General features: G+C 38.1%; 1 protein-coding gene across 6 annotated transcripts in view; it reads left to right on the top strand.

Moving 5' to 3' along the window:
• The window catches only part of Ltbp1 (latent transforming growth factor beta binding protein 1), a 389,795-nt gene that overhangs the window by 297,564 nt on the left and 69,550 nt on the right, over positions 1–22,681 (top strand). For all 6 annotated transcript variants that reach the window (XM_015479779.2, XM_048804568.1, XM_048804569.1 and 3 more), the window contains 5 exons: positions 1,397–1,519; positions 8,037–8,159; positions 10,392–10,514; positions 16,726–16,848; positions 21,352–21,477. In XM_015479779.2, coding sequence (XP_015335265.2) covers positions 1,397–1,519; positions 8,037–8,159; positions 10,392–10,514; positions 16,726–16,848; positions 21,352–21,477 — 618 coding nt within the window. The remainder of the gene's footprint in view (positions 1–1,396; positions 1,520–8,036; positions 8,160–10,391; positions 10,515–16,725; positions 16,849–21,351; positions 21,478–22,681) is intronic.

Raw genomic sequence — 22,681 nt, 5'->3', positions numbered from 1 at the left:
CAATTCAATCTGAATCCCAGATTGCCAAATAAAGACTGTGTTGCTTATGTGCTCTCATTCTCTGCCTCAGGAGGAGAGAAATCTTTTATTTTTTTCAGATGTTAGAGAAAAATCTTTATTACTTTTGTGGTGAGCACTAAAAATATGAAATGCATGCATTCAAGGGCCTTTCCTTCTTTTTCTTCATATTGTTTATCAGCTTTATGATTAAGGTGTTCAGATTGAGTTATAGACTGATATAAAACAGCCTAAATTGTGACGTTGTGTGTATAGTTACTGTGGTTTCAGTTCTTCCTCTTTAAGTTTTTGGTTATTAATGCTACACTAGTGTCTATACAGTAGACTTGCCCAGGGCCATTCAAATGGGGTGCAAAATTCAAAAGCTTCTTTCTTTTTGAATAACTGAATTCCAATAGGAACTTAATGAATGCTGGTTAAATGAAGTCAGTGAAAACGTAAATGATTATTTTCAATATAAACACTGTGTTAGAAAATAATAATTTTTTTAAAAAACTCATTCATTCTCTTTTTATGTAGCTGTTTCTATCCATAGTCTTTGCCTGTGATACAGACTTATTGCCAGGTTTAAAAAAAATGGGCTTTGAACAAATCTGATTCAAATCTCAGAACAACCATTTTCTAAATACGTGACCTTGGACAAGTTATTGAACTTCTCTAAGTCTAATTTCCTTCCATAAAATGGCTAGTCCATATAAATTTTGTTAGAACTAAGTGAGATAATATATGCCAAGCCTTTAGACCCTATGTGCAGTAAGCATATGATAAAGATTAGCTGCTGTGATTATTATGATTGTTACATCTGCTTTCTCAACCTGCACCCTACTTTCAGATTGACCAAAAGACAGGCTCTGTCCCCTACGTTGTTTTTTGTTATACAGATTCACTGCTGTGTTAGGGTGTTTCCTTAGAATTGTTCTCCCTTTCTGTAAAAGCTTGCTTTCATGGGTCATGAGTTACAGCCTTTGCTGAGAGGACCCTTCCATCTTGCTGAACTCATCAATTTCCTAAATGGCCCCTAACCCATTCTTTGATACTTTGGAAAAATTTACTTTCTGGGAAACATTGCTCTAAACCTACCCTTTCTCCCTGTCCCCTCTACAACAAGCTTTCTGTCCTTCCTGAATTTATTCAGGTAGCATATTTGGTCTCTTTTGGGTCACATTGGGAAAGTAACTAAGGCACAGAATCACGGTGCTTGCAGCTCACAGCAGGGCTGCTTTCCTTCCTCAGAGCCAACTTGACAGTTATCTTTAAGAATCTGCCTCGTCTTCTGAAGGTCTACTATTTCCATTTCTAACCACATTTAACTTGATTCATGTTTTATTTTTATGTCTTCTTCTCTTTTTTTCCTTTTTATTGTGCAACATCCCACAAGATGTGGACGAGTGTCTGGAGCCAAACGTCTGTACAAATGGTTCTTGTTCCAACCTCGAGGGCTCCTACATGTGCTCCTGCCACAAGGGCTACAGCCCCACGCCTGACCACAGACACTGTCAAGGTAACTGCCTCGATTGTACTTCCCATTGTATTTGAACTTCATACAAGGGTAGATTAGAACTAGTGGCTTTAGAAAAAAAACAAACAACAACAACAACAACAAAACGTGCTACCTGTGTTTGTTTTGACTGAGCTACTTGGAACACATTTTAGTTGGGATCCTTAGAATGTACACCTCATGATGTTTCAAAACAGAGCAGATCTAAATACATAAAGCCAAATGATATGTTTTTAGAGAGTATCTATAAACCACATCTCTATTAATTTAAATTTTTCTGATTATAAAAGCAATACATACAAGAGCATAACTCTGTATTAAAAACCATTGAACTGTGCACTTTAGGAGAATTATATCTCAGTAAAATTGTTATTAAGAAACTAATTTAAAAAATTGCCAGTAAATAGCACAAAGATCAGTGGAGTATAGGAAAGGAATGGGGTAGGGAAGGAGAGGGGAAGTACTACAGACTGAATTAAAGCACATTATAATCCATGCTTTTTAATTATGTCAAAATGAATCTGTAGGTTATGTGTAATTAAAAACAACCAATAAAAAATATGAACCCCAAATAATGAAAAGAAACCAACATTTATTGGTTGTATAAAATCTAGTAAATGCAGAAAGTTGAAAAAGCAATCTCTCATAATCTTATTCATAAATATTCAGCTCATGGTTATTATGTATAAAGATGTACAATTTTCATCTCTTGCTTTCTGTCAGTTTTATGAGCATTTTATGTTCTATTACTGACTCCTCAGACATTGTTTTAAAGACTGCATAATATTCCAGTGTATTACTGTGTCCTAGTTTTCTTGCTCTTCTTTGAGTGTTGAACAAAAACATTTCTTCCAACTTCTCATCATTATGTGAAAAAGGTTGTAACAGGCCCCTTTTCTTTTGTAAACCTTTGTCTGAATTATAGAATAATTTCTTTATTCATAAGAGTGGAATTATTAGGTAAAATGGTCTGAATGATTTTTACTATTTTAATAGAACATTAATTTCTAATTTTTAAAATTGTATTTCTTTTAATCTAAAAGAATTAATTGCTATTTTAAATACTAATTTCCTTTAATAATTCCCCAGACACTTATAATTATTAAACATTCATTTCATATTTATTAATAATTTATATTTCTCCATTTGTAAATTTCTTTTAATCTTATTTATAAATTATTTTTATATCAGTATATATGGTCTCTTTATATACATACATATATAAACCTTTACTGTTTTTGCAGTACATTGTTATAATTTATCCAAGGTTTCAGTAGGTTTTCTTTTTAAAATTCTTTCTTTTTTTTTGGTGCCAGGGATTGACTTCAGGGGTACTTATAACCACTGAGCCACATCCCCAGCCCTTTTTATTTTTGTTTTGAGATAGGGTCTCACTAGATTGCTTATAGTCTTTCCAAATTGCTGAGGCTGACTTTGAACCTTCAGTCCTCCTGCCTCAGCCCCCTGAGCTACTGTGATCATGGGTATGTGCCACCATGCTCAGCTTTTTTTATAGTTCTTTACACTTTTAATTTTTTTCCATGGTCAAATCTATGGGTTGTAATCTTTCTTTCCTTCACTTCTTTTGTACCTAAAAACATGTTCTTTCAAAGGTGAAAAAGAGGAAATAAGTAAAACTTTTCTTCTTTCCCAAGTAAATGTCTCGATTTAAGTACAAAAGCTAGAGAGATAATTAATTTCTCATTGTGAATATCTGGGTTCCCCCCTTAAGAATTGAAGCATCTTAAGTGAAATAAGCCAATCCCCCCTAAACAAAGGCTGAATGTTCTCTGTGATATGCAGATGCTAACACACAATAAGGGGGCAGGGAGGGAAGAATAGAAGTTCCTTGGATTAGACAAAGGGGAATGAGGAAAGGGAGGAGGGATGGGAATGGGAAAGACAGTAGAATGAATCGGACATAACTTCTCTATGTTCATATATGAATACACGACCAGTGTAACTCCACATTGTGTATAACCACAAGAATGGGAAGTTACACTCCATATGTGTATGATATGTCAAAACACACCCTGCTAGCATGTATACCTAAAAAGAACAACAACAACAACAATAAAAAAAAAGATTTGAAGCATCTTCTGCTGGCAATAGGAATTAAAAGACATCTGAATTTGGTGCCTTTCTCCTTCATGCAGTGGAACACCAGCCACGCTGGGGAGCATCTAAAGTGGGCACATCTTTGTTTTCTGCTTCTTCTTTTTCTCGTGGCCCACATTCCAAATTTATTTGTCACTTTTGCATTCTTCAGCTTGTGTTTTTTGACCCATGTAGGCTGCTGCCACAGCTGCCCTGTGAAGACTTCTGCTGGTTTGGACACAGGCCCTTCCTCATGAGCATCTCACCTTTCAGATCCATTTTCTTTCTCACCATTTCCCTGAATCATGGCTCTTCCTGTGGTTCACTGTGCAACCTTCAGTATATAATCTCAGATTTCCAGACTTCATGTCATTCCTAAAATTAGAGGACTAGACTCTCTTTAAGGGATAATGCTCAGAGTAGGCAAATCTTGGGTGAATGACTCATTGCTTCTGCCTTGCTCTTGGCCATTGCCAAACCAGTTGAGTCTCTGCTCTCTGATAGGCTTCCTGGAGCCCAGGAATTCACACCATCACCACCAATTGGTGCCACCTCTCAGAACACTGGTCTACAATCATGGGTGGCACTCTTGGGGGTGGCTGCAGATGCTGGTCTTCCTCTCACTGTGTATATCAAGGATCCAGCATATGGCTGGCATGATGCTCAACTGTGTGTGCTATGGAGAGGTTGCAATCCCTCAGAGAATGTTTACTCACTAGAAGAGATGCACAATCTGCCGCAGATAATTAGAGATAATAAAATATATTGAAAGGCAGAGTAGATAGCCACCCTAACCAAGTGATGAAAGTCAGCTTTATCACAGATGTCATGTGAACCTCACGTACACCTAACATGGTGTCTAGAGCTCAACCTCTGTGCTGTTCTTTCCCAGAACCTGTGATCATGAAAACAACATCAGATAAATTCTGATTTGGGACATTTTTACGGGATTCTGGCCTCTACTCCTTAAGACAGCTAAGGTCATGAAAAAGAGGGGAGACAGACTTGGAAGAAAAGACAACTAAACACAATGTCGAGTCCTAGATTGGATCCTGGAACACAAAGAGGATATGATGAGAAAAACTTGTAAAAATTAAAATAACTCGAGTAGAGTTTAAAAAAAAAAAGTTTTAGTAGGAGAAAAAGAAAAAAAAAAGCCAAGACTGAGGGTGTAGCTCAGTGGTAGAACACATTTAGCATGTGTGAGGTCCTAGGTTTAATTCCCAGCATCACCAAAAAAAAAAAAAAAAAGCCCAAACCCAGACAGGCAGTATATCAGATCCCACACTTGGAGGGTGCATGAGTTTGGCTAAGTTCTCTTGCTTCCCCAAGCTTCACTTTACTTTTATCACATGCACAAAGGGAAGGACCTTCTAGAGTCCATAGAGAATTATATGAGATGGTACTTGGATGGAGGTAGTTGGTGGAGAGTGAGCGAGTGCAGGGGCAGAACTTGACACAGTAGCCCCGATGCTGTTTGTGAATTAGAGGATTGAACAGTTTGTCAAAGCAGAGATGTGTGTGACTAGTTCTGCTAATGTGCTTCCAGCAAAGTTTCACAGAGTTGTTGCTGCTCAAATTTGGTCTTAAAATATTGAATCCAAGGGGAGAAAAGCTTAGCAGGCAGAGGAAACAGCAAGGGCCAGGTCCTAGGGGTAGAAAGGGGCTGCTGACTCTTCCTGATGCTCAGCCTTGCCCTTTGCTCTGGTTCTAAGACTTCATCTGGGAAAGGAGTGAGCAAGTCCCCATCTTCTGCTTTAGACACCCACTTGTGCACTCCTTGTTCCCTTTCTTCCCCCACCAAAGCCTTTTTTTTCTTTCGTCTTTAATTTTCTCATAATCTCTTTTCAACTATAGCAGCTCATGGTAGTCAAATTTAACCTGGCTTGCAAATCTGCTCCTTTTCCAATGTCCTACCAACTCTTACCAATCTCACCTTGTTAATAGTCCTTAATATTGATTTTTGTCTTCACCTCATTAAATGTACTAACAATCTTTTTTTTTCAGATTTTACATGTTACCTAATGTATTAATTCATTACTTTTTTCTCTTGACGTTATTTTCTCATCGTATATCCTCCATTTGTAAATAACTAGGGGTAATCTCTATCTTAACTCTGCACTGGGCTCATCACAGTAATATGTGTAAAGTTTCTTTAAAGAAATAGGATAATGTTTTCTATTCATCTCTTGGAACAAAATGAAGACATTTGTTCGGCATCCTATTTTATTAGAAAGCTTTTTCTTTCTTTTTTTTTTTTGTCTCAGGAATTCTGTCCCTCCTCAGAAAATAAAAATGGTTTTTATCTTTACAATTAAGCTGCTTCTGTTCCCCCTTGGTCATTTTAAAGCCCTGAAGATCACCTTGTAGAAGATAACTGTGTTGCCTCAAGTTATTCCAAGCATATGTGTCATGACTTATAACGAATTGCTTCTGACAGTCTTCCCAACATAAATGAGTAACTTATGTGAGATGTCTGGCACAGCCTGACAGTACTTGGACTAGAGGGTATGCCCTTACTGCAGACATCTTCACATGGGAATGCTTAATTTGTCATCTTCTATAAGAAAGTCAAAAAGAGTCCAAAGTACTAAAAATGTTGTCAGACATGATGTGAGATCCAGCCAGCTACAAGAGCTGTTGTTGGTTTAACTTCGTGAACTGATGCCTCAAGTGTTATAGAGTGTGCTGAATTAAATATAGTGTAGGCAAATCCTTACCACTATTCACTCCCGAAGCTAACAGACGAGGGTATCAGAAAGGGGTAAAATCATTCTTAAGATGAAATTTGGGCCGGGTGCCATGGCATATGCCTGTAATCCCAGCAGTTCAGGAGGCTGAGGCAGGAGGATTGTGAGTTCAAAGCCAGTCTAAACAATTTAGTGGGATACTGTCTCTAGATAAAATATATTTTTAAAAGGCTGGGGATGCAGTGCAGTGGTTAAGCCCCCATGAGTTCAATCCCTGGTACCACCCAACCTCCCCCCAAAAAAGGGTGAAATTTGGCTTCATTATTAAATTTCTCTACAGATAGTCAATAGTTGGTAGCCAGGAATTATTTATAAATAAAAGGGACCAATAATAAAATTAGTGAAACAAGTCAACTAAATGCTGTGAAAAATTAAATGAAATAAGAAGCAGATTCTAAACTCCAATTAATAACTGTGCAACCTATTTCAGGCAACATGAGATAACTGGAAACTTTATATATATATATATATATATATATATATATATATATATATATATATATATATATGCATCAGTAGAGGTTAAGAGGGAAAATGTGACTTTTCTCAGGAAACACAGATCATTGTTAATAATATGGAGGGAAAGAACTGTGTAGCTAATGAGTTTTCCTGGCAAAAACTTTAAAATGCATCTTAAATAAGCCAAACAACAATGGTGCATTGATTTTTTTTTTTTAGGACATAATTTCTTTAAAATGCACAGTGCTTATTTTATTACTCTGTTTAGATGAGGGCCCCTTTCTCTTCTCTGAGGATAGGGCTAGTGTAGTTTGCATCTGTTTCCTCCTATGATCTTCACACACACACACACACACACACACACACACAAAACAAAACAAAACAAAACAAAACAAAAAACCCCTGTGGTCCTGGTGATGAAGACAATCCTACCATGTTTTATTAATCACAAACTTGCTTCTACCAGAAGTGTTCAAGTTATTAATGAAGCCAGTTTTTTCCTTCAGTTGTATAACTTCACGGACACCACATTTCCTAGGACATTTATTAAGAACTATATTCTTTCTCAGTCGATGCCTTTTTCTTAAGTCAAGGCATTTTTTAGACTCCTTGCTTCTCACTTTCCCTTTGGTATGCCACCAGCCATCTTGACCGTACCATTTCTCCTGGCTTTCCTTGTTACCTTAAAAAGAAGCTCAGAGTTTTTTCACACAACTCTTTGACTTCAGAGTTTAACTTCTAAATAAAGTAAAAATGACTTCCATCCTAGAAGTGCCTACATTTCAATTTGTTTTTAAAAACAAATTGTAGTTTTACTTTTGCCTTCTTGCCTGTAACTCAACAGATCTACAAACTGTCTTGTAACCATTATTTTGTGTTTCAAATTCTGTCTTTTGTTTTCAACTCTAAACTATTTTATAATGTATTTCTGTTACATGCAAAGTATGTGAAAGAGGTGGTCAGGAGCTTGATGCTGTCTTATAAGTAGCTCTTTTCTCATAAGTTTATTGTTTATTTGTAATCATTTCTTTTCTGCAGTTCAACATAGCCTGGTTAAGAAAGGAACATTGGTGAGCTAGTATGTTCTGAAGTTTGTAGTGCCTCACACAACAAGCCTTATTTTTGTGACAATCACCCCAGAATACATTGCAGAGAGCACAAATTCTCCTAGGTCATCTCTTTCTCAAAATAGCTATTGTCTTTTGTGTTAACAGATATTGATGAATGTCAGCAAGGGAATCTATGCATCCACGGGCAGTGCAAAAACACCGAGGGTTCCTTCCGATGTACCTGTGGCCAGGGGTACCAGCTGTCGGCTGCTAAAGACCAGTGTGAAGGTAGGAGTGTGGAAGCTGAGATTTCATTGTAAGCACCTAGTCTGAAAAACTGTACACTCAGTGAAGTGAATGTGACTTATAGACATGACATAGATGATTGCATCATAGTACCAGAAAGCTCAGGACTCAAACACAAGTCAGATAGGTTGATAAAATAAGAGGAGAGTTGAATCTGAAAAGTAAGGCATAGGTGACTAATGGTTAAATAAATGTTAATATAGGAAGAAATAGTATTGCCCCCTCTGTAATTCTTTACTACAGAAATTCATTTCCACTTTAACCATTAAATTCACTAAAGGTTTCACATACTGGTATTTCAGTAGTTAGGAGGTCATTATATTGGCCTGGTATTATGCTGTGGAATGTTAATGATCTTAGTTTTTGTATATATTTTAGCTTTTTAAATCTTCTTTTTAAATAAATCTAAAGAAGACTTGTCAGTAAGATTGAAATGATGTCCCCCATACTCTCAGAGGTAAATTTGTGAAAAATGTCCTGTTCCTAAAGGAAAGGATGAGGAATCTAGATTTGCTGGGGTTGACTTTTTAAAAAAAGCATTTCATTGAATTTTAGACAGAGGTATTTCACTTCCCCTATACACTTATGGTCCCTGAGTTTGAAGATATTATGATAGTACTTGTGATGAGCACAAGTGTTCAGAATTCTTGAAAATAAATGCCATTTCTTATTTGAGAACAGAATCCATACTATGTATGATTTGTTGTTTTATTATAAAGAAACAAATCACATTCATATATCTATATAAACTTTGAATATTTAATGAGAAAAAAAAGTCTCCTGAAATAGTATTATAAAAGCGAGAGTATATGGTGGTAATTACAAAGGCATCTACCAATATTCTCATCACCTCCCCCACCATTTCTCTCTAGGACATAGAATGTCATTTCTGAACCTAATAAGGAAGTAGAGAATGGTGGAATACTTACAGAACATGCACATGTGCAGATAGACTAATCAACTTATACTGGATCTTATGAATCCCTCTCAAAGCTTTTATCTTTACTTTTTGATTCTTGGCCCCAGTTGCCTCAGTATTTAATGAGTACCTACACCTATGCATAGAAAACTACAAATGAATGAATGAGAGATCTACACATGGTATAAGGCTACCATCTTCATAGTACTTTCTTTTGTAAAGCCCATGACTTAACATCAATGAGAAGTCAGACGGAGATAGAATCACCTATCAGATTATCTATAGCACAGAATTGTTTTAGGTGCCAAATACTGTGACATCCACACTGATGATGTGATTAGAGTAGGGGAGAACAGTGATCCAGGGTCCCTGAGGTGGGGGTGGGGGGTTGATGTGTGTACTGAATCCTATAAAGACACATTGAAGTGCAAAAGCTCTCAAATTTCATAAGCAAAGTGCTTCAGTGAGCAACATGAACTGAGTGCCTGTTCACTGGAAGGTGTTAGGATATCTACGGAGAAATAAAGGATGTGGTAGACTTAGTTCTTGCCTTCAGGAAATCTATTATTATAATCTAATAATGAAGGTAAAATATTTGGATACATGGAATATATTTTGTGTCATCTATGTGTGGGTGGAACCGATGTGTATGTGTGGGCCTAAACGTGGGACTGTGGAAACAGAAAAAATAAATGATCTCTAACCTGAGAATGTGTGATTCAGGAAGAGTGATTCAGGGGGGCATTGTTGGTATCAGAAGGCCCAAGAGAAGGCCTTCTAGATTTTGTTCACTAGATTTTTCCAGAGGATCCTTGTGATAGAAAACTAGATAGATAGGTAGATAGAGGATATGAGAATGGGTGAATGGATGAATGGGTATGGAGCCCAATTGCTAGGGGCCCAAAGAATGAACTAGTGAAAAGATGTGAAGAGATGTGCACTTCAGATCAAGGGTTGGTAAACTCTTTCTGTCAAGGGCCAGACAGTAAGTGAATATGTATTAGAAATCCAAGAAGCTAGGGTGAGGCTCACAGATTACAGTGAAGTGTTTACTACCCTGTGGTAAACAGTGGGGTAAATATATACAGATTCCTAGATCCTTGGTTAATTTTTTTTTAAAGATTATTCCCTTCTGGAGAGTTACTGACCTTTTATTAGAGGTCATTTTAAGCCATAGAATGAAAGCTCTAGTTTCAATTAATTAATACCAGATAGTTTATAGACCTCTCCATGGAGGATTGAAAGGGTGTTTGGAGCACCACTTCTACTGTTTCCTTGTGCTCTCCTACTCACAGATATTGATGAATGTCAGCACCACCACCTTTGCACTCACGGGCAGTGCAGGAACACAGAGGGCTCCTTCCAGTGCGTGTGTGACCAGGGTTACAGAGCATCTGCACTTGGAGACCACTGTGAAGGTGAGAATTGCTTCTGACTTCAGAACCATAAAATGCCAGAATCCCAGGGTCATCTACACGTCATCTCTGCCCCTGTCCATGAACTTGACCTTTGACTTCACAGTTGAGAACCTTAGGTCCCTGCAAAGTGTTTTCCCCAGGGTTCACACAAATAATCAAAGAAAGTAGAGTTCAGGTTTTCTTAGCACTGCTTGGAGTGTCTTTTAGAATTGAGGCAGTGAAAGGAGTAGAGAATCAATTTATCCTGGCCACGTAGTTCTGAATTTGAAACTCCTTTTATGCAAGACTGATTTCCAAGTGTTCCAAATAAGGAAGCACAACTTAATTTTTCAGATAATAGGAAGATTTTTTTAGGAGCTGAGCTATTTGTGTAAAACCTTTGTTCGAGATATCCCACACATGCAGCATTGTGTAGTCATTAACCACGTTCCCTGTGCCATGCTCAGAACCTGTCTGTGACCCTCAGCTCAGCATATGGAGAGGACACATCTTCTCCTGGCCTGCTCTTGTTCCCTTGACTGCCACCCTGTCACCTGTGAAGGTTCAGTGTGTTCCATATCCACCCAACGAACAGGTTTTTTCCAGCTCACTTGTTGCTTTGCTGCACTTCCAGCCCATTATTTATAAAACCAGAAACATGAGCATGACAGGTGTACCCCCACACCAGAGTCAGAGTTTTGAAGTGAGGATCTGGACTCCACCTAGAAGTTGATGAGCTTTTGGAGAATGGTTTTGTGATATGCCTTTCAAGAGCCCCAGATCCTTTTTCACCCCAGCCCCATTAATTGGGGGAAGGATCCATTGTAGTTTAGAACATGCCGCATTTTTGATTGGAGAACTTGGCACAGCAGGCCAAAGGAGCTGAGTACCATACCCTTCTGTTGCTGCTGCGAGTGGAAAATGACTCAGCCCTTTTGGAGGGCAATTTTGGCAGAATTTCAAAGGCCTCAAAATGTATATTCTCTGTGAACCAGTAAGTCAGGTTCTAGGATATTATCCTAAAATAATAATGTTCTCCAAAGATTAATAACATCATTGAAAAATTGTAATCAATCTATGTATTGAAAAATAGGCAAATAGTCAAATAAGTGATAAATATGATTACATCAGAAACATTGTGTTTGGAGAACTCTCCAATGTGTTGTTAATGATTTGGCATATTGGCTTCTAAGGCAGAAGTGTCAGTTGTGTTGTAGGGAACTAGGAGTATAAGCTTCTGCTGTAGAGGGAGATAGGTAGTAAGGAATATGTGAAAGCCCTGGAACCTAATCTGACCATCATGTCTCTTGTGCCCTGATTCTTGGCCAAGCTAAGAGGGTAATCATGCCATAAATCATGGATAATAGATTGGAGAACCTGTTCTTCTATCTTGGCCTTAGCCATCTCATAAGAACTCCAAGGTTTTTATTCTAAAATCATCCATTACATGAAAAGTCAAACAAAAACCCTTTTGGCCAACTTGTTCTTCATTTTTAACATATATGTTTTTAAGATACAATTGTGTTACATAAGAAAACTTCTTTTGGGAATATGTATAATGAGGCTCTTTTCTCTTCAAGTCAGGACTAATTTCCCTAGTGTTTTGGGATATAAGTAAGAGTAGAGTTTCTCCAACTAATTTGGAGCTCGCTTTGAAACTTCGTTAGCACTTTAGCCTGCTAATTCCCACCCAGTTCTGTTTCCAACCCACCCCCAGTGGTATTTAGCCATGATTAACTGAGCTATGACAGTTTACATGCCTCTCACAGCTGTGGGAGGAAGAGCCATAGCTCTTGTTGGCTTTTATGTTTACATGTGTCATTTTCCTCTAATAACTTTGGCTGAGACCTCCTTTTCTTACTGTTACCATCTAGGGGTGCTGGGTTTGTTGTCTTTTTTCAGCAAAGAATTGAAGAACAGGACACAGAGGTAGCAAGCAAGAAGTAGGTTTATTGCAAAAGTGGCAGAGAGAGATTTCTCTAGAGAGAAGGGGGCCCAGGGCTGGGAATCCAGTGGGGGAATTTTGGCCTGTTCTTTTTATGGTCTCTGGAATTTCCTCCTTTCTTTTTCTCCTCCCTATGTCCACACTCTCCTCCCTATTATTGATTGGTGCAATAATAATAATAATTGTCCATGCATTGGTTTTAGTTTTTCTATTGGGTTCCCTGATTAGGAAAGTGTCTTTCTGATTAGGTCCCCTTTTTGTGTCCATGAGCACTTTCATCAAGCAGGAAGTTGACCTAATCAGAAGACCCTCTCCATGCTCCTCTGTTTTGGCCTTGCCCCCAGACTCCTCACTTGCCATCTTGTCCTGCCTGCCTAAGCCCTTCTGTGTTTCCTACATTACAGCATTATCCTACAGTCCTGCTGGCTTCCTCTTAGAGTCAGAACCCCATGTTGTGCTCCTTGCTGAGTGCTTTTAGGCCAGCACACTCAGTCTGAAATGGCCTCTGTTGTCTCAGTTCTCAGCCATCCTGGCCTTCGAAGCCTCCTTGCCCTTCTAGGCAGGTCTTTAAGCACACATCTACCATAGCCCTTCCCTAGTACCTCACCAAGGCTGCTCCCTGCAGATCCCTTGCAAAGCCTTCCTCTGGCCCATCAGTTACTCACTTCTATATAGACGAAATCAAACACAGAAATCCTAGGATATCCTTCCAAGTCAGAATCATTCATTTATTCATTAGTGTATTTATACACAAATTTTTATGCAGAGTCAAATATGTGCAAGGTACTGTTCTAAGTCCAGGGCATAAATTAAGCAGAAAGAAATTCCTGCCCTCTTCAAGTTTACATGTAGTGAACCATAAACATGATAAGCAAACTGTACAGTTTATTAAATGACAATAAGTGCTCTGGAGGAATATTAAGGGGGATATATGAGCAGTGCTGAGGGAGGGTGGTGATTTGGAATAAAGAGGCAATTAGAGGCTTCCCCAAGTCCATGGCATTTGATTATTAATAGGAAGAACATTACATTGAAAAGAATAGCAAATGCAAAGGCCCCAAGGAGCAGGCTTGGTGGACGAGATTAACGGCTCCCCATGAGCACTTGTAGTTTAGGCTTTTCAGTGCCTAAAATGAGTATTCAAATGACAATATCTAAAACAATGGGATTCAGGGTTGTGTCCTGCACTGGGAGTCCTCAGTACATAGACCATATTTAAAGCCATGGACAGGTTCACAACTCTTAGAAATGAGGAAATAGGTAGCAACCAGCAAAGGAGACTGAGGGAGAAGTGACAAATGGAGAAAGAACATCCAGAATCCAAGAGGAGGAAGCATTTCAAGGAGGGGAGACGGTGATGCTAGGTAAGAGGGCGACCAAAAGTTGACCACAACATTTAGCAAGGTGGAGGCTATTGGTCCTCTTGAGAAACTCAGTAGAGAGATCAGGATTCACTGTTGCTTTCCTTAAGACCTATCCCTCAGTTCCTAGGAGGACCATACAAGGTGATGGTGTAGAACAGTACCGTGTTGGGTTCTCTTTGGTTTTACTTTGAAGGTAGATAAAGATTTTTTGGTAAAATTTTTTTTTATACTAAACCTGACTCTCATACTCTAATAGAAGACAAAGAGTTTAAGAATTTTTACAATAATTTTGCTGGTGCAGTGGCACATGCCTTTAATCCCCAGTAGCTTGGGAGGCTGAGACAGGAGGATTGGAGCTTCACAGCTGGCCTCAGCAACTTAGCAAGGCTGTAAGCAACCTAGTGAGACCCTGATTCAAAATAAAAAATAAAAATGGCTCAGGATGTGGCTCAGTTGGTTAAATGCCTTTTGACTCAATCCTGAGTACAAAAAAAAAAGAATCTATACAATAATTTATAAACACTTAAAATAATGTTGCATTTCCCTTCTCATTCACTGTTTCTCTTAGCTTTGGGGAAATGAATGTAAATCAAATTAAAGTAGTATGAACAGAGCTGATCTGCTTCTGTATGCTGCAGCAAATATCTAGGTTATACAACATTTCTCTTGTTGCTGAAGTGCATATTCTTCAGATTCTCTGTGATCATTTTTGAATTATGCCAATGATTAAATATGACTCTTCTCCCTTTATCTGCATTTCCTAAGGGGCAAAGAAGAAAGGTCCATATAAAAGCTGCTCACTTATTATGTTCCCATTAGAGTAGTTGTGGAGCTATAGAATTAATGTGGAACAATTATGGGTCTCATACACAGCTGTGGAATATAAAAATGGTACAGTCTGTTTAAAAAGCAGTTTTTTTCAAAAATTGAATATAAACCTACTATAAGAAACAGCCATTCTATTCCTGGGTGATTACTCAAGGAAAGTGAAAATGTACGTTCATACAAAGTCATACATGGGTGTTTATAGAATCTTTATTCATTGTGACCAAAAATGAGCACAACCGAAATGTTTATCAAAAGGCAAAGGGGTGAACAAATTGTGGTATATTCTTACAATGAAAAATTACTCAGCAATGAAGAGGAAAGAACTGTCAAAACTCTCATCAGCTTGGATGAATCTCAGAAATATTATGCTGAATTGAAGATGGCAAACACAAAAGGGACAAGAGAGACCCTGCAAGAGTGGTGGACATGCCTGTATCCTGACTTCAGTGGAGGCATCCATAAGGAGTATACCCAATATTGTACACACAAGGTGTACACACCTTAAAACTCATTGAACTAGACTCTTAAAGTAAATGCACTTATCATATTTAAATTACACTTCGGTGAGATTAAAAAAAAACAATAACACACTAAACAAAAAGCAATTACTTGCTTTAGTTGAGACAGCCATGTCAACTCTGTTATGTTTTAGGAACCGTATTCTGAACATTTTAAATCTGTGTACTAACTTGTTTTTGTTTTGATCTAATGAAATGATAAGGCACTCTTTTCTGCCCAGTAAATAATACAGAAGCCAGTTAACTGGTTGATTTGGTTCAGAGAGGAAACTTGAATTTATTGTTCCCATACTTGAACAAGACAGCAGGATAATGAAACAGCCTCCGTACTTACTTCTTCCTGGAACCGTTCTGTGTTAGCAGCAATCATTATTATTTGCAAGAAATGCCATAAAGTGCCAAATTCTGAGAAAACAAGGTTTTCCTCCTTAGCTTTCTTCAGTGCTAATTGTTTAAATCCTGCACAGACACACCAGAGGGGGACTCATGAAGTGTGTTAGGAGTCGTGAGCTCTGACTAGGAGTAAATGTAATAAACAGCCCTGGAAGAAGACCCGCCTGACCTGAGGGGCATCTTTAATTGTCTCGCATGCTCCCAGCCAGAGCTCAGTGCTTTTACAATCACTCTTAGTTGTACATGTGCTGTGAGGATATATACTAAAAAGGAATCTAGGCAGCCCTGAGTCTGTTTTGATAGCCCCTGAGTGACAGCTAGGTTTTGATCTTGATGCTTGATGGTTCCTCTTTCTCCAATAGTCCCTCTTCTTCCCTCCTCTGTATTCTACCTGCTGTCAAGATTCCAAGTAAATTCCCTCTGTTACAAGAAGACTTTTTTTTTAACCATTAAAATATCTTTTCTCTAAATTCAGTGACCCCTAAAATTACTATGATTGTCAAATAATTATAGTTTATGACAGTTCTTAGAATGTTAAATTGTTTGGGGCTTATAAAGTAATTTAAGATGTTTTTGTGTTCATTTAAAAAAGATATATATATATTTCTCTTTGTAGTCAGGGACCTTGCCAAGTACTCTAAAATGTTTCCTATAGTGCATAATGCAGGATATTATAGAAATAGATCAAGTATGTTAAGTATGCTTAAAATATAAATTAGCAATATGTGTTTTAAAAATATTGATTCTCTACCATCACCAAGAACATTACCAAATTGTTTGTTGAAAATATTTGATTGATTTTTTTTCTTCTTCCAGTTAGTTACATTTTTATCACACACACCCCCTCTTTTTTGTTGTTGTTGTTGTGGTGCTGAGACTGAGTCCATAGCCTTGTACGTGCTAGGCAAGTGCTCCATAACTGAGCACCACCTGCAACCTGTTGATCACAGTTGTTGTCTAAAACTTTTGTGTATCGTTCAATGGTAAAGTCCTTTCAAGATGTTTCATGTTAAAAATAAAACTCCAAAAGTTAAAAAGCTCTGATCCATTTAAAATCACATGTACCCTATAAATGATATAAAATAATGCATATTTGTATGATTTTGGTGAGTAAAGTTAAGAAAAATGTCTGTTTCTTATATACAGTTCATTTTGTCTTTTAAACTTTTTTACTGGGTTTATAGATATCAACGAATGTCTGGAGGACAAGAGTGTGTGCCAAGGAGGAGACTGCATTAACACCCAAGGGTCCTATGACTGTGCTTGCCCAGAGGGATTCCACCTAAATGACAATAAAGGATGTCAAGGTAGCGCTCTCTCTCTCTCTCTCTCTCTCTCTCTCTCTTGTTCTGTCATTATTTACATAGTTTTGTTCTGCAGTGCTTCCTGGTGATAGTCTGTGGTTTTATGTCTTCTTTCATATATAAGTGATCTATGCCAGTTTGTATTATTGAGGTGTATTACTTGGGTTCACATCAAGTACTGGAAGGTCTGGCTTTTTACTGTACAGTGTTGACCAGCACGTCAAAACCATACCTGGCTTTGCCTGGTTCTGAGATCACCTATCCTTTGCTGTTCCTTCCGTGGACCAACCTTAGTACTTGATTCTTGACTATCTTTCTAGCTTTTTCATGTCTTTCATGGACATGTTTCATTTTGTTTCAGAGAAGTGATATCTGTCTGCCCCTTTCCTGTTCCCTGTTTTTATTCAGTATTCCCTTGCTTTACTATAATTTGGTTGAAATTATGAACAACAGGATTTTATATTTTTTCAAAATGCTACCAACAGTGACTCTCCCAATCAGAACTACACCAAGATTTCATCTCACTCTAGCCATAATGGCAATGATCAAGAATATGAACAACAGTAAATGCTGGGGAGGTTGTGGGGGGAAAGGTACACTTGCACATTGTTGGTGGGACTGCAGACTAGTGCAACTGCTATGGAAAGCAGTTTGGAGATTCCTCAGAAACCGAGGGATGGTTCCCTAGGAGTGGGATACCAAGGAATGAGAAAAACCATGTGGCCCAGCTATCCCACTCCTTGGTATTTTCCCCAGAGATCTAAAATTAGCATATTATAGTGAAACAGTTACATCAAACAGCTATTCACAATAGCTGAATTATGGAATCAACCCAGATGCCTGTCAATAGATAAACAGACTAAGAAATTGTGATACAGAAAGAATGAAATTATGGCATTTGCTGGTAAATGGATAGGCAAGGAGAATATCATGCTAAGTGAAATTAGCCAAACTCCAAAACTCAGAGGTGGAATGTTTTCTGTCATATGCAGAATCTAGAAAAAATAAAGAAGAGGAGGGAAGGATAGAATAACATAAAGAACTAATCAAATATAAATTAATAGATGAGTAAAAGGAAGTCTAGTAGAGCAGAGGAAGGAGGAGTAGGAGAGGGAAGGGGGAAGGGAAAGGGAGGGATCATGAACTGAAATCAATTCTCATGCATGTATGCGTTTGTCAGGATGAACCTGACTACTATGTAAGTTTTTTTTAAAAAAGTTATATTGCTAAAATTAAAAAAAAATTACTCTCCCTAAAAACAGTATAGTAGACACAGGGAACAAATAAGATCATAGCAGCACAACTTAAGTGTCTGTGGTTTGATATCAAATTCAAATATGTGACTGCTCCAAATATTCAGGGTTTTATTGACTACCAATCATTATTAAATTGATTCAATTCTCTGTCACGTTTATTTCTGTTTTCCAGAATAAATTACTATGTCTGTTTGAGAAGTATAAGTCCAAATAAATGATAGGTATGAAGCAGGTCTCAGTGCTGTTTGAAGAATAACGTGTATGACTCTGTCATTCCCCTAAGGCCGATTGTGAAGGCACACACATTCACCTTGCTTTGAATGATCTCTTTTGGCTCTATTACTGGAGACAAAAGTTGATTTTTCACTCTCCTTGAAGTTAGTAGCCTACTTTGCTCTAATCCCAGGATCACGTCAGCATTCTGTAGATAGGTACTGATACCTGAGTTTGTTTTAATGCCGAAAACATAATTGATGGTGATGCTATAACCACAGGACATAGCATTTTTCTGCAGTGCTGGGGTGGGACCCAGAGCCTCAGGCATGCTGGGCAAGCACTCTACCACTTAGCTACTCCCCCATCCTCAATCATGGGACATCTTGGAGTAACCACACTTGATAGACATAAACTATATATTCTGAAGATAGTCCTGTATTCAGTGAGACACTTTTAGTTGAAAATTTCGCCTCACAAAACTAATGATGGTATGTAGATGTATGGAAATTCCTTATTAATAGTCTCTTTAGGAATGTGGCAGGATATATTTGAGATTCGGAACACGCTTCAGTTTCATGTTTTGACTTATACATGCCAAATTGTGAATTTCTGTGGAATCTCGGACCCATGAAAGAAACCCAACCTAAATATCGTCTGGCTTTCAGCTTGGAGTTACTAGCAGCATAGTTTAAAAATGCCTCAATAAGTACAATCCAAATTGAATGCATATGTCTCTCTAGTTCCAGATATTCATGTTGTTCTTTCTTAGCAGTTTCCTGGAAAAAAGTCTGGGAATTCATCTTCAGTTCCTGTCATCAAACTTTTTAGACAGTTATTTGTTAATCAGTGACTTCTTTTGAAGCAAGAACTTTGTACACAATATTCCCCATGCAGAGTTTTAAAGTGGGTAAGCTTTTGAAGGACCACATTGAGGCTCAGGATAAAATAAAAAGGAAGGCTTGGGAAATTGCCAGATCTCCCCAAGATGGACATGGATTTAAGTTGGTTCTCAGGCCAGTAATACTTTCTAACACCTTCCTGCTCAGATTGAAGTAACTCTAGGCAGCAGGTTGGAGAGAGAGGAATTGAAGCCTAAAAGGAGGTTCAGGTTGCCAATCTAACTTCTTCCTAGACTTTAGATAGAGTACAAACATGGAAATATCAGAGATTTTATGAAAGAAGTGAAGCGTTTCACAGGGTGAAGTTGTATTGAGAAATAATTAAGTAGAAAATGATTCATCGCTCTTCCTTGAAATATCTGAAAAATATTGACAGTAACAAAAATGGAGAGTTGTTAAGAAAATATGATTAATTCATGCCTGGTTTTTTATGTTGGTTCAGCAATGAATAGGCCAGATAGTCTGAGTTATATGGTACATGAAGGGTAAAGAGGTTAGAATTACTGGCGAGGGGTTTGGGTGGGAGTGGGGAGGATAAATCAATAATTGCCAGTTTCTATTGCACAGTGAAATCAGCAGGGTAACAAGGGTGAGCTCAGGGGATCCTGAATGAACAGAAAGAGGTGACTTCTTTGAGGAAGAGAACCACATGATTGGTGGCTCAGCATGTTCTCTAAGTCACTAGGGAGAACTCTGTACCATTTCCCTGTCCCCAGTAAACTTTGGAGTTTTACAGGGACCTCCCCAGTTCTGTTGTAAGCTTCATGATGGGCAACGGCCCCTTCCTACTCATCCTGCTCATACGAAGCACTAAGAGCATATTTTAATTGAATAAAAGATGGACTTCTGAGATGATATATTGAGGCCCTCTTCAAGAGGCGATTAAAGAGGGCCTAAGAGACTTCAGGAAAATGATCTTAGTGGATCTACAGACTGGATGATGACAATATGTGACCATTTTTATGACCTCAATTAGCTTAAAGAAATTTAACCAATTGTTTAGTTCATAGGCAATGAACATAACTGAGAAATTTTGTGGTGGACAAACATCCATAAAACACTATCAATGTACAGTACCAAGGATTAGGCCATCCTCATCCTTGAGTTAAGAAATACAGTCCTTCTCAAGGAGAGAACAGTATAATGAGGGATACGGACGAGTAAACCAGGAATTTGAGCAGAGTGCAAACAGGCTGTTGCATGCATCAGTACCATTATGAATAGGTCAGCCACCCTCTGGGTTCTCTGTGCTGTCATCTTGGGCACTGTTAGTCAACATAACTAGAACTGGTTTGAAAGAACACTTTACTTGTTGAATACCCCGTGTGTTATCAGTGTTTAGGAGTGCCTCATGACCCTGGGCAAGGAAAGCATAATCACATTGAAGACAAGCAGAACATAAGATGGCCCCACAGGTTTATCTACAGCATGATCTGGTCATGAGTCTTCATGATAATTGGTACCACTTTGTCATGTGTAGCACTATGTTAAAAAACATCACTCACTAATTTCGTTGTCATAGACTCATGCAAACATGAGGCCTGTTCCAAAAGGCCTTCTTTTTCTTTTTCTTTTTTTAATTTTATTTCTATTATCCATTTTAAATGAAATACAGATTAGATTCTATTTCATTTATACATTCAGTGGACATTTGGAAGGGATATTTATGAACCAAAAACTATACTTAAGACACAGTCATCCTTGCCCTTAAGAAGTCCACATCCTAGGGTTGGAGAGGCCAGATGTGACAGACTATAACAGAGATGTGTGTGGGCAGAGGAGAGAGAGCACAGCATTCACAGATGAAAAATATTTTTCAACATTATTCTGTTGGGAATTCCTTGCACCTCCAGTATGCCTAAAACAAGGGTAGCTTTGGGTCTAATCTTTGACATGGCTATTTTTGTAGGTTGAAAGGTTGAACATTGGCTATTACACATGACTCATCCTAAATAGTTTCTCTCTCTTAACAATTCAGCTTGTCCTGTGGCTTCTTTGATGGACAAATGCTATACTTGGACTGCAAAATAAATGTCTGACCATTTAAAATAGCTTTTCCTTATTGTATATCTGATACAAAAACAGAAGAGCTTTTTTTTTTTCCCGCAAGCATTTGAAACTCTTTTAAATTTCAGATATTAATGAATGTGAACAGCCAGGGCTCTGTGGGCCTCACGGGGAGTGTCTAAACACAGATGGTTCTTTCCACTGTGCCTGTGAGCAGGGCTTCTCCATTTCTGCAGACGGCCGCACATGTGAAGGTAAGATAAACCATACAAAATCGTATTGCTGCTGTGTGATAAAGCAGACAGGAGACTGTTTTCCATTTAAACAGGTCAAGACTGAGACTCTAAGAGGTGCTCGTAATTCAAGGCCTTGAAGCTTATAGGTAGCAAGGTGACTTATGCTGGAAAGCACAACTCAGGAGTCGCTGGGATTTACAGACTGGATAACCCAAAATGATGGTGCCAACGACACTCACAGGTGGTTTCAATAATGGTACTAAATTAATGAGTCAAAATATGTAGGAGCCGATGCTTTTCTGTGCATGTTAGAAACCTGAAGGTACATGGTGGCACCTTCCCTGTCACCTCTTTAGACCCTGCCTGTTTTAATTGTACTTCATGTAGACCATCTTGATCATTCTGTTTCTTAAAAGTGATGTCTCGTTTGATTTCTCTGTACCATTTGTGCAGAGATTTTCTAGAATTATTCCTCTAATATCCTTACCTCTAAGCTAATATATTTTTCTTACCTGTTAGTATTTATAATCACTGAAAGCTCTAAATATGTTGAAAGATATTGAGCTAGCACTGTTGCTTTCCCTTTGCAATCTCTATGTTTGCAGGGATACAACAATGATCTTGAGAGTTGTGTTCTTGATGACTTGTTCCAATTTGATAAATGGAGGAGTAATTTATCTGAATCTTTTAAAAAAGTATACTGAGAATATTCCCACAATTGTCCCTTCAGTCCATCTTTTGAGAATCTAGTTGATTGAAATCCAACTACATTTTAAAAGAAGTACATTCAAAAGTTCTGTTCTAGGCCTACAATAGTACCCAGAGTCTTTGCTCTAAAAAAAAAAAAAAATACTGCAACAGGATATGTCTGCTTTCCTTGCTAGTACCACAGTGAAATCATGCCAAGGGCCAGCGACCAGGTTCAGCTGAAAACAATTATTATATTGGGAGGAATAAACTGATCTTCTAAAAAGCAGGAGATTGTTGAAATTGCTCTCCTGCTAAGCAGACAAAACATGGAGGCCAGATTTGGCTTCAAGTGGAAGAGAGATAGTGCAGGGAGGGGTTAGAGCAAACAGATCGAGAGATTTGGAAGGAATCAGAAATTGGGAACAGAGGGAAGCATCACAATAATGTGGGCGATGAGAGATTTACAAGGAATCCATGCTTCGGTGGTTCACGTTTTATGTTGTTTATATTTAGCGCTCCTAGAGTAGAGCTT

The sequence above is a fragment of the Marmota marmota genome, unplaced genomic scaffold (assembly GCF_001458135.2).
Source record: "Marmota marmota marmota unplaced genomic scaffold, marMar, whole genome shotgun sequence".
NCBI lineage: Eukaryota > Metazoa > Chordata > Mammalia > Rodentia > Sciuridae > Marmota > Marmota marmota.
This window is presented reverse-complemented; position numbering and strand designations above follow the sequence as displayed.